This window comes from Chrysochloris asiatica, unplaced genomic scaffold (assembly GCF_000296735.1).
Source record: "Chrysochloris asiatica unplaced genomic scaffold, ChrAsi1.0 scaffold00002, whole genome shotgun sequence".
Classification (NCBI taxonomy): domain Eukaryota; kingdom Metazoa; phylum Chordata; class Mammalia; order Afrosoricida; family Chrysochloridae; genus Chrysochloris; species Chrysochloris asiatica.
Genome location: NW_006408520.1, coordinates 21,579,772 through 21,593,556, shown reverse-complemented (window position 1 = coordinate 21,593,556; position 13,785 = coordinate 21,579,772). Strand labels below are relative to the sequence as shown.

Sequence of the window (13,785 nt, the reverse complement as noted above, 5' to 3'; positions counted from 1 at the left end):
GCCTCCTGTGCCGCCTCACTTTCTTGAAAGATTTAAATTTTCATCCCATCAATTCCTGGTGCCTTGTTCTTTGCCAATTCCTTCAATGCACCTTGGACTTCATCCTTCAATATCATTGGCTCTTGATCATTGGCTACCTTTTGAAATGGTTGAACATGAACCATTTCCTTTTGTTACAGTGACTCTGTGTATTCCTTTCATCTTCTCTTGATGCTTTCTGCATCATTCAATAATTTGCCCAGAGAATCTTCAACCTTGGTATGAATGCTTTATTAAAAAGTTCTCTAGAAAGTGGTGTTTGGTTATTTTTATGATATTTCTGAAAAAGCAAAATGTTGGATTACAAATACCCTATCATTAAAATGATTAACAACATTAACAAACAACAACATTGTAAAGAATCCTTTAACATGAACTCTAAGCACATTTTAAAAGATTTATAACAAAAGAACTACAAGTATTTTCTTCCATAGAAAGTATGTAATGATGAAATATCTAAGGTATTGTAAAACTTGTTTGGGAGGAAAACTACTATCAGTAATCTTTTCATTTAAAAAGAACTGGTAATGAGCAGTTTTGGAGTGAGACAAGCCCAGGGAAATCACATGCTCTGATGTTCACAAGCTAGGGACCTTGGACCCCAGTTTCCTCACTTACAGAAGAAGGGCATTAATACCTACTAGCTGTAGTTACTCTGATAATAAAAGTAAAATTACACATAAACATAGTTCACAGCTATTAGTAGTGAGCTCCTAGTGTAGTGCTGCGGGATCAGCACTGGACTGAAAACCACAGGGTCAGCAGTTCAAACCCACCAGCTGCTCCTTGGAAACACTATACAGGATCACTATGTGTCAGAACTGACTCAACAGCACTTAACAACAACAACATTAGTAGTACTCTTCTAGATTTAATGATCCCTGGTGGCACAGTGGGTTAAGCATTTGAATGCTAACCACAAGGTCAGTAGTTCAAACCCACCAGTCACTCCTCAGAAGAAAAATGAGACTTGTGTGATTCCGTAAAGATTTATAGTCTCAAAAACCCTAAGGAGCCTTTCTACTCTGTGCTATAGGGAAGTTGTAAGTTGGAATTGACTTGATAGTATTGGGATTTTAGATTTAAATTACTTTGGTTATAGACTTTTTTTTTTTAATTCCTAAAGGCAAAGAAACTATAAGAAAAGCTGTCATTATGTGACCATTTACCACCTTGAGATGACTAAAGAACAGGTGACAAAACTGGTATCGTTTGTCTTAAAGGAAGGAACTGTGGTCTGGAGGGAACAAGGGATTCTAGGAGAGGATGTGAAGAAGGATGGCTATAAGAACCTGGAAACAGTTCCTGTCAGTAGTGGAGTCAAGCTGGGAAACAATGATTAGGCATGGTTGCTATTCGATTTAGCAAAAAATTTTATAGTCTCCTTCATTTTTTTGGTAGTTTAAAATAATTTTAAAATGTTAGTTTATAATATTTCCCCTCCTCAAATTCTCTTCCATATATTTGATATTAAAAATATTAAGTCCATTTCTTTTTCATCAACTTGACAACATCACTGGGTACATTTAACTAGGAAAAATGGAGATAATAAATGAAAGGATATGAAGGGGAAACAAAATGAAAAGATGAAAGGAGATAATATACTTCAATGAAGAGATTACTGGGGAAAATGTGGGGGAAGCTCAAAACACTCAGGGTAGACTACTTGAGGAATCTGGATATCAGTGAACATAAACCAGCAAAGCCATAAATAAGCAAAGCAAGGCACACATTTGGGAAAGAACAAAGTGCACTTAGGCAGTGCCCCTAAAACCCACAGCACAGCACAGTTTACCAACTACACATGGAGAACATGCAGCCAGACAAATCTGAGTGAAAGAGTGATCCTTGTTAAGGAGAGATCTCTAAATAGAAACTGTATGTAGAAAGCAGCATATTTTCCCCAGTGGAGAAAAGAGATGCATCCAAAAAAGAGAAGCCCTCTAAACAGGACGTCAAAAAAGGAATGAAGGTTCAGAATCCACATGATTGAGGAAACCAATGTATAGAGTCAGGTGGCTCTGTCCCAGAGTCAAAGTAAACGTAGAGTTGTTTGTCTTTCTAAAGTAGAAACATGTACACTGAAGTGTGTTTTAATATATGGAAATAGCCTATTTCAAGCCCCTAAGCTTCACACCCCTCCCACAAGTTCAGTAGAACACCAACTTGCAGCTTAGCACCAAAACTAGCTCATCAGATGGTGGCTTTCCTGTGAGACCAATGAGACAAATACACCCGACTGAAACACTAACAGTTGTGCCCAGGGCACAATAAACACAGACATCCTGGTGCCATAGGGAAATTTATCTTCCCTAGAATCCAACCTGTGAACTTCAATATTTGCACTGCACAGAGCTTATGTGCTGTCCTCTTTCAAATGGCACTTTGATAGTACCATCCAGTAGTTAACAGTGTGGGCTCTGGAGCTAGGTTGCCTAGGTGTGAACGCCTTTTCTAGGAACTAACTATATAAGGAGGAAATCCAAGCTGCATTGAAGGAACTGGCAAAGAACAAGGCACCAGGAATCGATGGAATAAAAATTGAAATGTTACAAGAAAGTAAGGCAGCACAGGAGGAACTCACTCATCTCTTCCAAGAAAGTTGGAAGACAACTATCTGGCCAACTGATTGGAAGAGATCCATATTTGTGCCCATTCCAAATAGAGATCACCCAACGGAATGCGGAAATCATCAGACAATCTTACTGATGTCCCATGTGAGTAAAGTTTTGCTAAAGGTAATACAGAAATGGCTACAATCATACACTGATAGAGAACTTCCAGAGGTTCAAGCCAGATTCAGAAGAAGCCGTGGAATGAGGGATATCATTGCTGATGTCCGATGAATCTTGGCTGAAAGCAGAGAATATCAGAAGGATGTTTACCTTTGCTTTACTGACTACACAAAGGCTTTCAATTGTGTGGATCGTGACAAGCTATGGACAACATTGCGAAGTATTCTGGAACACTTAATTGTGCTCATGAGGAATATGTACATGGACCAAGAGCAGTTGTTTGAGCAGAACATGGGAACACTGAATGTTTTAAAACTAAAAAAGGTGTATGACAAGGTTGTATTCTTTCACCATACTTATTCAACCTGTATGCTGAGCAAAAAATCCAAGAAGCTGGGTTCTATGAAGAAAAATGTGGTATCAGGATTGGAGGAAGACTCATTAACAACCTACGATATGCAGCTGATACAACCTTGCTTGCTGAAAGTGAAGAGGACTTAAAACATTTACTGATGAAGATCTAAGAGCACAACCTTCGGTATGGATTGCATCTCAATGTAAAGAAAACAAAAATCCTCACCACTGGACCAATAAACAACATTCTTGTCAATGGGGAAAAGATTGAAGTTGTGAAGGACTTCATTCTTCTTGGATCAACCATCAACATTCAGGGAAGCAGCAGTCAAGAAATCAAACGATGTATTGCATTAGGCAAATGTGCTGCCCAAGACCTTTTAAAAGTGTTGAAGAGCAAAGATGTCAGCTTGAGGACTAAGGTGCACTTGACCCAAGCCATGGTATTTTCCATAAGCTCATATGTATGTGAAAGCTGGACAGTGAATAAGAAGACCGTAGAAGAATTGATGCTTTTGTATTATGGTGTTAGAGGAGAATATTGAAAGTGCCATGGCTGCCAAAAGAACCAATAGATCCGTTTTGGAAGAAGTGCAGCCAGAATGCTCCTTGGAGGCCAAGGTGGCCAAACTTCGGCTCTCATACTTCGAACATATTGCCAGGCGGGACCAGTCGCTGGAGAAGGATATCATGTTTGGTAAGGTGGAGGGTCAGAGAAAAAGAAGAAGACCCTCAACGAGATGGACTGGCCAAGTGGCACCATCGATGGGACTCAAGCGTGGCAACAGTAGTGAGGTTGGCCCAGGATCGGGCAGTGTTTTGTTCTTCTGCGATAAGGTCACTATGGGTCAGTACCAATTCGAATGCACCTAACAACAACAACTATTTAACCCTGGGCAAGTTTGTGTCTCAATGTCCTCATCCATAAAATGGGACATTAATAGTCTTGTTTCATGGGATCAGATTAATCTAGTAATTACATTAGTTATTATAATACTTATATCTGTCATCAGTGCATAGTAAATCTGCAGTAAATGTTTTAGGAGTCCTGGTGTTAATATGCTATCCTGCAAAGTCGGTTTGAACTACAAGGTCAGTGGGTCCAGCTCACCAGCTGCTCCTTGGAAACCCTATAAAGCGTCGCTAAGACTTTATGTTATATATGATTAAACTAAACTAGTTGCCATTAAGTTGATTTCAACTCATAGCGACTTCAGGTGGGTCAAAATAGAATTATGTGTGTTCTACCAGGGGCGTTATGGGTCGGAATCGACTCGATGGCACTTAACAACAACAACATAGGGTTTTCAATGAATATGTTTTCAGAAATAGACTGCCAAGCCTTTCTTCCAAGGCATTTCTAAGGTCTACTCAAACCTCCAACTTTTTGGTTAGGAGAAGAACACATTAATGGTCTGCACCACCCAGGGACTCATATGCATGATTATATCATTATATGTGGAAACAAATCCTAATAAGCTTATACTTATTTAGTGATCTGGAAAAAACAACAAAGTTCATAAACTATGATGGCACACAGTTTTTCACTCAAAAGGGAATGCAATTTAAAAGCTAATTTGCAGAGTGGTTTGAAAGATTTCACAGTTAACTGACATTGCAATTACTGAACTACTGTCTTAAAAACTGCTGAGGACAAAGCAAGGACAAGCCTTTATTAGGAGAAGTCCCACTCTGCCAAGTTTTTGTTTTGTTTTTAACATTCATCAACAAAACTCGCTTGGTTTAGCATAATGGAGTAAGCTCTGAAATTGGTCAGAAATCAAACAGGAAGTGTTTTCTGAGCCAACTCCACACCCAGAACTGGTCTCAGGCCATAAGGATGAGCAGGATGAGGTCCAAAGCAGGGTAACCACTGGGACCACAATTCAGTGCTAACCTAAACAGCCCAAGGCTAACATTCAGGTCTCACCTCAACATAAACGTGTCCATTCTCTGCTATAGAAAAGACTCCCTGCGAGGGTACCAAAAAAAGGTCAGTGTTGTACAGCTCCATATTGAAGGAAATGTTTCTATTGTGTGGGTCCTGGAAGCTGCTGGGATTCCCCACCTGCCGCAGGCTGCAATTAAACTGGAAAATAAACAAACATGGCGATCAATCTCAGTCAAATGAAGGATAAAGGCCCTGTAGCTTTATAAGCTTTGAGCTTTTTAATGCTCAGTTTTATATTTTGACAGTCCCTAACTAAAACCAACCAAAATGACAATGTTCTTTACAACTATCTACTGAAAACAAACACATACCACCATAATTTCAGGCCGGCCAACGAAAGAAGCATCACTTTCATCCATATCTCCTGGAAATCCATTGTCGCCTGACTCTAAATCTTCATAGCCATCTGGCCAACCACTACTATCACCAGGAGGTAAGGCTTGTATCACAATCTAAAAGGTAAAGAAACTACAGTCAATCAGTTTTATAAACATACCAAACTGCCTGTAATTGTTTCTACTTCATATGAACATCCACGGACTAACTCAGATGAAAATGGAAAATCTGACTTAAAAACAAACAAACAATCAACTCCAGGGTTTTGGGATTTCATCTTGAAAGAAACATGAACAAAGTGAAGAATAATATATGTTTAAATTAAGATTTGGGTGAAAAATATTTTTCCTTTGTGAAGAAATACAAATAGTTTTAAACAGCATGAAAACACTAGATACTGAAATGGTGTTGCCAATAGACTTATATGAAGTCTAGTGTGAAGGGGTGGGAGTCTTCTTAGGGATCTTTTTGCTATTTATATTTATCAAGATTTGTAAAAAGCTTCCTTTGAAAAAGAAAAGAACTTTTCTAATATATGCTATTAAGCCAATCTTCTTCAATATTTTCCTGTATGAATTCTGGAAAGGGAATCACATTTTATTCAGAACAATCTATGTTAACACTGGCTAAAATGATTATTCCTGGGTTAGTTCTAAATAAAAATTTAAAAATTCAATCAAGGACTAGGACTCCATGAAACTCTATTTGCCTTGTACATGCAGAATAGCTCTATGGGACTCTTTAAAGTAGCCATGCTTTCTTTTTCATTTAATTTGGTAAAGTTGGGGGTGGGGGTGGGGTGGGGAGGCTTCACAAGCTTGGATTCTGAGCATGTAAAATAAAAACATACAGTTAGTCTGAAATGACCACGTTGTTGTTAAGTGCCGTCGAGTTGATTCTGACTCACAGTGACTCTGTACAGGGTTTCTGAGGAGCAGCTGGTTGGTTTGGACTACTGACCTTATGGTTTACAGTCCAGTGCTGATACTACAGCACCACACTGCTTTAAACTATTATAATTAAAATAAATAGCTAAACTAGTCCCAGAATGAGTAGAATAGGAAGAGAATGAAGGAACACTACGTTGCTGATTCTTTCCTAGGTCCTCAAAAGAAAAGTATTCAAGCAAAAGAAGCAAGTATCTCGGATACTGGTTATGCTGGGTATTTTAAGTAAGGAAAAAAACAATACATAAGAAGGAAGGAAATTTAAGAGTTCTACAATATACATTTATCTCCTGAGGCAACACTTTTTTGTTGTTTTTTGTAAACATACAAATAGCCTCTTGTAGGCCTCTGTGGCACTGTAGGATAAGCACTGGACCACAAGGTCAGTTTGAGCTGCAAGGTTGACAGTTCAATTAGCTGCTCCTTGGAGACCCTAGAAAGGATTGCTATGAGTTGGAACCCACTCAACAGCGCTTAAGAACAACAAAACAATAGCCTCTTATTGGTGTTAATTTGGACACCAAATTTTAAAATGCTGTAATTAAGTGTATCAGCAATAAGTCATAAAGTATTGCCATACAATCTTAGAGACCTTTATTCTACAGAAATATCAAAATGTGAAGTTATTGTTTCTCAAAATATCTCCCGTTGAGGTCCAAACACTTCTTAAGGCGTAGTTTCCTTCTGTCAACCTTTCCCCCAAGAATCCAGTGCTCTTTGATTAACACCATGTCAAAATGGCAGTTTTGGCATCCTCAAGGTGGCTCAAATCATGTTCCTTTGAAATGTTCTTTGAGTATGGAGAACAAATAGAATTTTGAAGGGGAAATACCAGGGCTGTAGCATAGATAGGGTAAGGTTATCAATGGAATTCTCATAGAATAGTCCTTGCTACCCTTGAAGAATGAATTGTTGCAATAGAAAAAAATTCCTCGGCACAGTTTTCCTGGCCTTTTTCTCACCAATACAGTTTTCAATTTTCTTAAAATTTCCTCATAATAAGCCCCTATGAAGAGTGTGTGTCCTTTGAGAAAAATCTACAGGATGACCCTTTGGATTCCCAAGAAACTGCTGCTATAATCTGCCTGTAATGATTTCTCTGCCTTGAATTTAATTGGCCCAGAAGATTCCCCTTAGAAGGCAGTTGTGATTGGAACTTTTTCTTGCAGGCAACTTAATGAGACTAACTAAGCCAAGTTTATCTCTAAGCAAACTGTCTGTAGCCATTTACTCACTGATAGCAGAGATGTGGTTAAACATGTTTCGTATGGAATAAAGTTATGCATGCATGAACTCCACCACTCATCTGTCAGTTTGTCCTATTGTGGTGGCTTACATGGTACTGTGATGCTGGTAGCTATGCCGCTGGTATTTTAAATACCTACAGGGTCACCCATGGTAGACAGGTTTCAGCTGAGCTTCCAGACTAAGACAAAGGAAAAGCAGATCGCTTCTGAAAGGTTTGTCACTAAAACCTTATGAATGAAAGTGGAATGTTGTCTGATGTAATGCCAGAAGATGCATCCCTCAGGTTAGAAGGCACTCAAAATCTGACTGGGGAAGAGCTGCATCCTCAAAGTAGAGGTGGAGGGTCAGCAAAAAAAAGGAAGGCCTTCCATGAGATAGATAGGCATAGTGGCTGCAACAATGGGCTCAAACATAACAGCACTGTAAGGATGGCACAGTGTTTCATTCTGTTGTGCTCAGAGTCACAGTGAGTCGAAATTGACTAGACAGTATCACACAGTAGCAACATTCAAAATGGAACCCTAGTATTAATACTTTTTTGACTTTTTCTAGTATATGACATTCATTTTATCTGAAAAAACTGGATAATTGTAGGAAAAACTGGATAATTAAAAGAAAATTGGTGGTTTAACTGACAAAAGGGTAGTTTTCTTGGAAGCCAAAGGTTAATAACTTATCCAGGTAACAATGGGAGGCTAACTAGGCTAGTCTGGTGTTGTGTAAGATCAGAAGATCAGAAGTTAGGAAGCTAGATTCAGTCCTGGCTCTGTCATTAGCTAGTTCTTTGAATCTAAGCAAATTTCTTAACTCTCTAGAGTTCCATTTCCTTACCTGTGAAATGAGGAAGTTGGATGAGATCATTTTAGAATTCGTTCCAGCTCAAATATTCTAAGATTCTCTGATGAGCAATACAGTCAGGCTCGTAGGAAAGCCAGTCCCCACATGAACCCTGATTGTCAGTCTCTTCTCTGGATTAGGTCAACTGCATCTGTCAACCAGCAGTGGTAGGTGCTAGCAGTTGCATGCCCATCCCCCATCCCAAAACTGGATTAAGAGTTAGCAGTGACCCCCTCCCCTGACGCTGGACTGAGAGTAAGCATATACCCATACCCCATGTCCTAGTGTAATGATGTAGAAAAAGCGCTCAACCACAAGTGTGCTTGAGCCACAAGGTCAGTGGTTCAAACCCACCAGCCGTTCCTAAGAAAGCCAATACACAACATGTCAAAACAAAGAGTACATGGATTATCTGAATTTCATCTGTATCATGGAAATTAACACTGTAAAACTGCAAAATTAACATTGTAAAGTTTTGTGGGGTTTTTTGAGATTTCATGTTTTGAATTATTTTAATATTCCGCTGCTTAGTGTCTACCTCCACAAGATTGGGTTTATTCCAAATAAAAAAAGCACAGATGAATTGATAAGAATGATTTCCAGAGAGGTTTGCTAGTGCAGTGAATTATCATTAGGGCAATGTGCAGAATTTCCCTATAGGTAACTTCCATTTGGGGCCTCTCTTAGAAGTGGAGAGTCAGACCGTAGTAATTTCTTAAAGACCATCTTCAGATTTCTTTCTTTTGGAGGGATGGAGAATCCCCTCAACATTTCTAAACAAGATTTAAATAAGGTAAGGGAGATCACATGTCTGGTTAACTCAGCTGTGTAAAAGTGCTCAACTGTATAGTCCAACTTGGGTTTTATCCCCAGAAGGAGCAGGTCACTTGACCCTACAGCTTGGCCAGACAGAGAAGTTGTAATCATCTTGCTAGTGAACCCTTTGCTTGATTCAATTCTGGAAGGAGCTGGAAGGACAAGATGGGAGAGAGCACCACAAATGCCCCAGCCAAGAAAGCAGAGCCTCCCAACTCCCACAGATCTACCAATAAAGGAAATAACCAGACTGCAGAGACAAAGGACACCACATTTTGTTGAGAACGAATGCTTGGCTTTGTTCAGGCTTGGTGTAACCCTCTCTTCATTTTCATAGAAATTTTAAGACTGTTGATAGAATGAAGCAACATTGAGCAAGGTTCTGGCAAAGGGTAAAGCTTTGTTCTGGAAAACACTCACAGAGTTGTAATAAACCATGCTGTCAAGGGCTGATCGCCGATGCTGAGTACCACAGCCATTCAGGGGAGACTCCAAGACAAAGTGGGTGCCATTCATCTTGGCTTTGCAGGTAGGATCCAACAGGGTAAGCTCCATCCCCAAGTAGCTGCTGGCCTGAAACAACAACCATCCAAGACATAAAGTGGGGCCCACAGGCAGTTCTGCTGCACAGTTAACAGATTTTACCTGGTCTTCCAAATAAAGGTTGCTAGAGGCTTTTGTTCCTCCCTCCTCCACTCACTTCTTCTCAGTTTACTACCTCACAAGATCCCAAGGACTGTGTTTCTTGGCCATGAAAATCGAATAGCAAAATATTGACACACAAGAATCTACACCCCTTCCCCATCTCCCAACTGAGAACAACAGGAACTGGGTAAGAATTTCAGCCAAAGGAAGTAGATCTATCCAACTGAGAAAATAGTATCAAGTCTCCAAAGTTCAAAAGTGACAGAGCTAGAGAGAAATACCTAACACGGGACTGGGGTGCCCTCTCTTCTTTAAGAAACTACACTGACCTGAAGAGAATCTTTTTCTACAGCTACGGTCATCTTTTCATTGTCACATTTGACTGACAGGGCAACATCCATGTTCCCTTGCACCTCTTCTGGCTCTCGGGGACCAGGAAACAGTTGTATGCTGGGGCTGATGGGGTCCTTTGGCCAGGGAAATCCATCTTCTTCTCTTTCCTTTCGGCCTCTCCTAGAGATGTCAGGGAAAGGAAAAGGGAAACTTCCGTCTCGGCCTCCTCCTCGGATGGGTGGGTTCTCTATGGCAGGTGGGGTATGGTGGCCCAGCAGGATTCGCAGCTCTGGGGGGATGGTGTGGACTTCCTCATCTCTCATCTCCTCTGGAGTGGGCAGAGACGGCAAAGCATCATTACTGTTTCCTGATTTGATACCATACTCATCATCAGGAGATGCAAAAGGTGAGTAAGCAAAGAATGGGTGTATGTGAAAGAATTTTAAAAAGAGATTACAAGTCTGGAAGCCTGAATTCTAGAGTCCTGGTATTCTCCATCATTAGCTGAGTGACATTAGGCAAATAGCTATCTTTGCTGTGCGTCACTTTCCTAATTTTAAAATTAGAGGAGTGGTTTTCAACTTTAGATTGCATACTAAAATCACCCAAGGAGCTTTAAAAAAAAATCTCTCCCAGGCCAATTAAAATCAGACTCACTAGGGATAGGAGCCAGTCATTAATATGTTTTAAAGCTCCCCATGTAATTCCAGTGTCTAGCCATGATTGAGAACCACTGGATTAGGTGATTTCTAAGGCGTACAAATAAATGATGTGGGACAGCATTATTCTATTCAAATTCCATTGAAATGCCTTCTTTGAATTTAGAAAGCCTTTAGAATCATTTCTATACAGATTTATTGTGAAAATATAGGTATTTAAAAATGATTTTGCACCTCTTTTATGGCTGCTGGATTTTAACTGGTTATCTGGGTATCCTAGCCTTTCAGAATTTAATTTTTATGGGGAAAAGAAAAAGCTGCTTAGGCACATTCATCCTTTTCAACGAGACTTATTTCCATACATTCTAAAGAAAACAACCAATGATTTCTCCTGAATTCTTTATATTTGCTACTTACAACCAACTGATGGCTATAAATAGTGGATACAAAGAATACTAACTCAGAGGAAGTTGGGAATGAAGTGACCATTAGCTCTCCTTTTCAAAAGCATGGCACAATTATATGGATGTAAAAGAAATCAATGTTTGGAAGGTTTAAAATTTGTATTTTAACAGACACCGAGTTCAGTCCTATTATTGCCTCCATTTTAGCATGGAGGAACCTGAGGCTCAAAGGTTAAGCAACTGCTCGCCATCACCAAGTGAGTAAGTGGCAGAGCTGGGACTGTTCTACCAAAAACACATTCAACACAGTCCATGAGGTAAGGAATAGGACTGGTGGGCTGAAAACTTAGGGCTGGAATTTTGGTAGCTGCAACTTTTGAGTCTGTGTTTCCTTTTCCATCAAACTGGGGTGATAACTCCTGCTCTCCTTCAGGGCGAGAACGAGAAAGCACGAGCATGAGTCCTCATGACTAAGTTCCCTGAAAGGTGCAGCCTCTCAGGACTTCTCTCCTGTACTCCAGAATTCTCAGTCATACGCAGTCATTGTGGCCTACTGAAAGGCTAAGACTGGCTTAAGTCTCTAACAAAGTTCTCCAATATGCAATCAACTGTTTTACCGAAAATCTAAGCAAAATTTATTTTCATCAAAATTACCTATTACAATTCTAGATAATCTTAAAATGCACAACAGGAAAATATACTATATAAACTGAAAACACTTGTGTTTTTAATGTAATTTAAAAAAAATCTATACTTACCATTATTTTCAAGTCGCAGGTGAAATCTATTGGCCACGGGAGCCATTGTGTATGTTGTCACTGGACTATAGCCATTGTCCAAAGCCCACTTGACCAGATTCTCTTGAGTAGAAGGAATGTCATCTCTTGTTGATTTGGTCATTGTCATGGATCTTTCACTCTCCTTCCCAAAGCCAATACTGTTAGGAGCCTGAAAGCCAAATTTCACTTATGAGTCTAAAATTAAACCATGCTTTAAGTAAGATAAATATCTGAATCAAATAGGTTCTATAGTGTGGGTCAGGTAGCTAATTATTCATTCTTTTGATCCTGAATGACTAAGGGCTTGACAGTTAACTGAAAGGTTGATGGTTTGAACCACCAGCTGCTTGCTCTGTGGAAGAAAAGATCTGGTGACCTGTTTCTGTCACCCCATGACACCCTAGGAAAATCACAGTGGATTTCAGTTCTTCTCTCTTAAAGGAAGTGGCTATGAGTTAAAACTTGACGTGATGGCACACAACAACAAGAGCACTTATGTAAAAACCTTCCACAGCAGATATAAAGACATTTATTTGAAACTACTAGCTGTTCCGTAAGAGAAAGATGAGGCTTTCTGCTCCTGTAAAGATTTACAGCCTTGAAAACCCTGTACTGGGTCGCTATGAGTCGGAACCTACTCCACGGCACATAACAACAACAGCAACATTCACATTTTAATCATAGAGTCCTGGTGTGGCTCTATGAGCTAATGAGTCAGACTGCAAAGTCATTTGAACTGCAAGGTCAGTGGTTCAAGTTCACCAGCTGCTCCTTGGAAACCCTATACAGGGTTGCTACGGGTTGGAATCGACTCGACGGCACTTAACAACAACAACATTCACTTTTAATCATACTGTCTTGGTTGTTTATATTGAAAAAAAAAAATCCAGTAACAATTAGGCAGCTACATACTAAGCGTATCTAATCTATCACTGTACTGTTATTGTTAAGTGCCATCAAGTCAATTCTGACTCATAGTGACCATGCATAGGATTTCCAGGGAGCAGATGGTGGGTTTGAACCACCAACCTCACAGTTCAAACTGACCTTCCAGTGCATTATGTTTAAATTATTAATTTATATAAATAGGGAGAGACTTTCCTGTCTTATTTTTATTTAAAATTACATATGAAGTACACAGATATGCATGTGATATGTCCTTGCTTCTATTTCCTATATCCTAGATTTAAATGTAAGAAGGCACAAGCTAGTTACTTCAGCGTTGAGACTATTCCATCCTTACGTGAAATTCTATATAACATAACTAATGTTTATTGTTTTGATCAATTTAACAATCCAGTAATTATGTTTATTTGCCAATTCTATTAACTGAACATGCAAGGACTTTATGCTTTAAAATAGTAATTAAATAGTTTAGATACTAGCATTTTATTCAGCAATACAAGTAAGTCATAAAGTTAGCTTTCATTTGGTAATCAGCTACAAAATTTAAAATGAATGCTAGAAATTTTTCTAGGAAAGGCTTAAAAAGAATTTGAATATGCATAGTAAGATCTTTTCTCTTTGTCTGTCATATTGAGGTGGCTTATTGTGATACTGAAAACTATGCCAACAGTATTTTAAAAGACTGCAGGGTCACCCAAGGTGGTCAGGTTTCAGCAGAGCCTCAGACTAAAGACAGACTAGGAAGAAGGACCTGGTGATCTACTTCCAAAAGAAATGGGTCAGTGAGAAACTTATG

General features: G+C 39.3%; 1 protein-coding gene across 1 annotated transcript in view; it reads right to left on the bottom strand.

Moving 5' to 3' along the window:
* Nucleotides 1-13,785, bottom strand: part of TGFBR3 (transforming growth factor, beta receptor III) — a 176,323-nt gene that overhangs the window by 32,403 nt on the left and 130,135 nt on the right. Inside the window, exons 7-11 of the mRNA XM_006831059.1 lie at nt 12,063-12,252; nt 10,238-10,569; nt 9,684-9,836; nt 5,391-5,531; nt 5,059-5,217 (exon numbers count right to left, since the gene is read on the bottom strand). Coding sequence (XP_006831122.1) covers nt 5,059-5,217; nt 5,391-5,531; nt 9,684-9,836; nt 10,238-10,569; nt 12,063-12,252 — 975 coding nt within the window. The remainder of the gene's footprint in view (nt 1-5,058; nt 5,218-5,390; nt 5,532-9,683; nt 9,837-10,237; nt 10,570-12,062; nt 12,253-13,785) is intronic.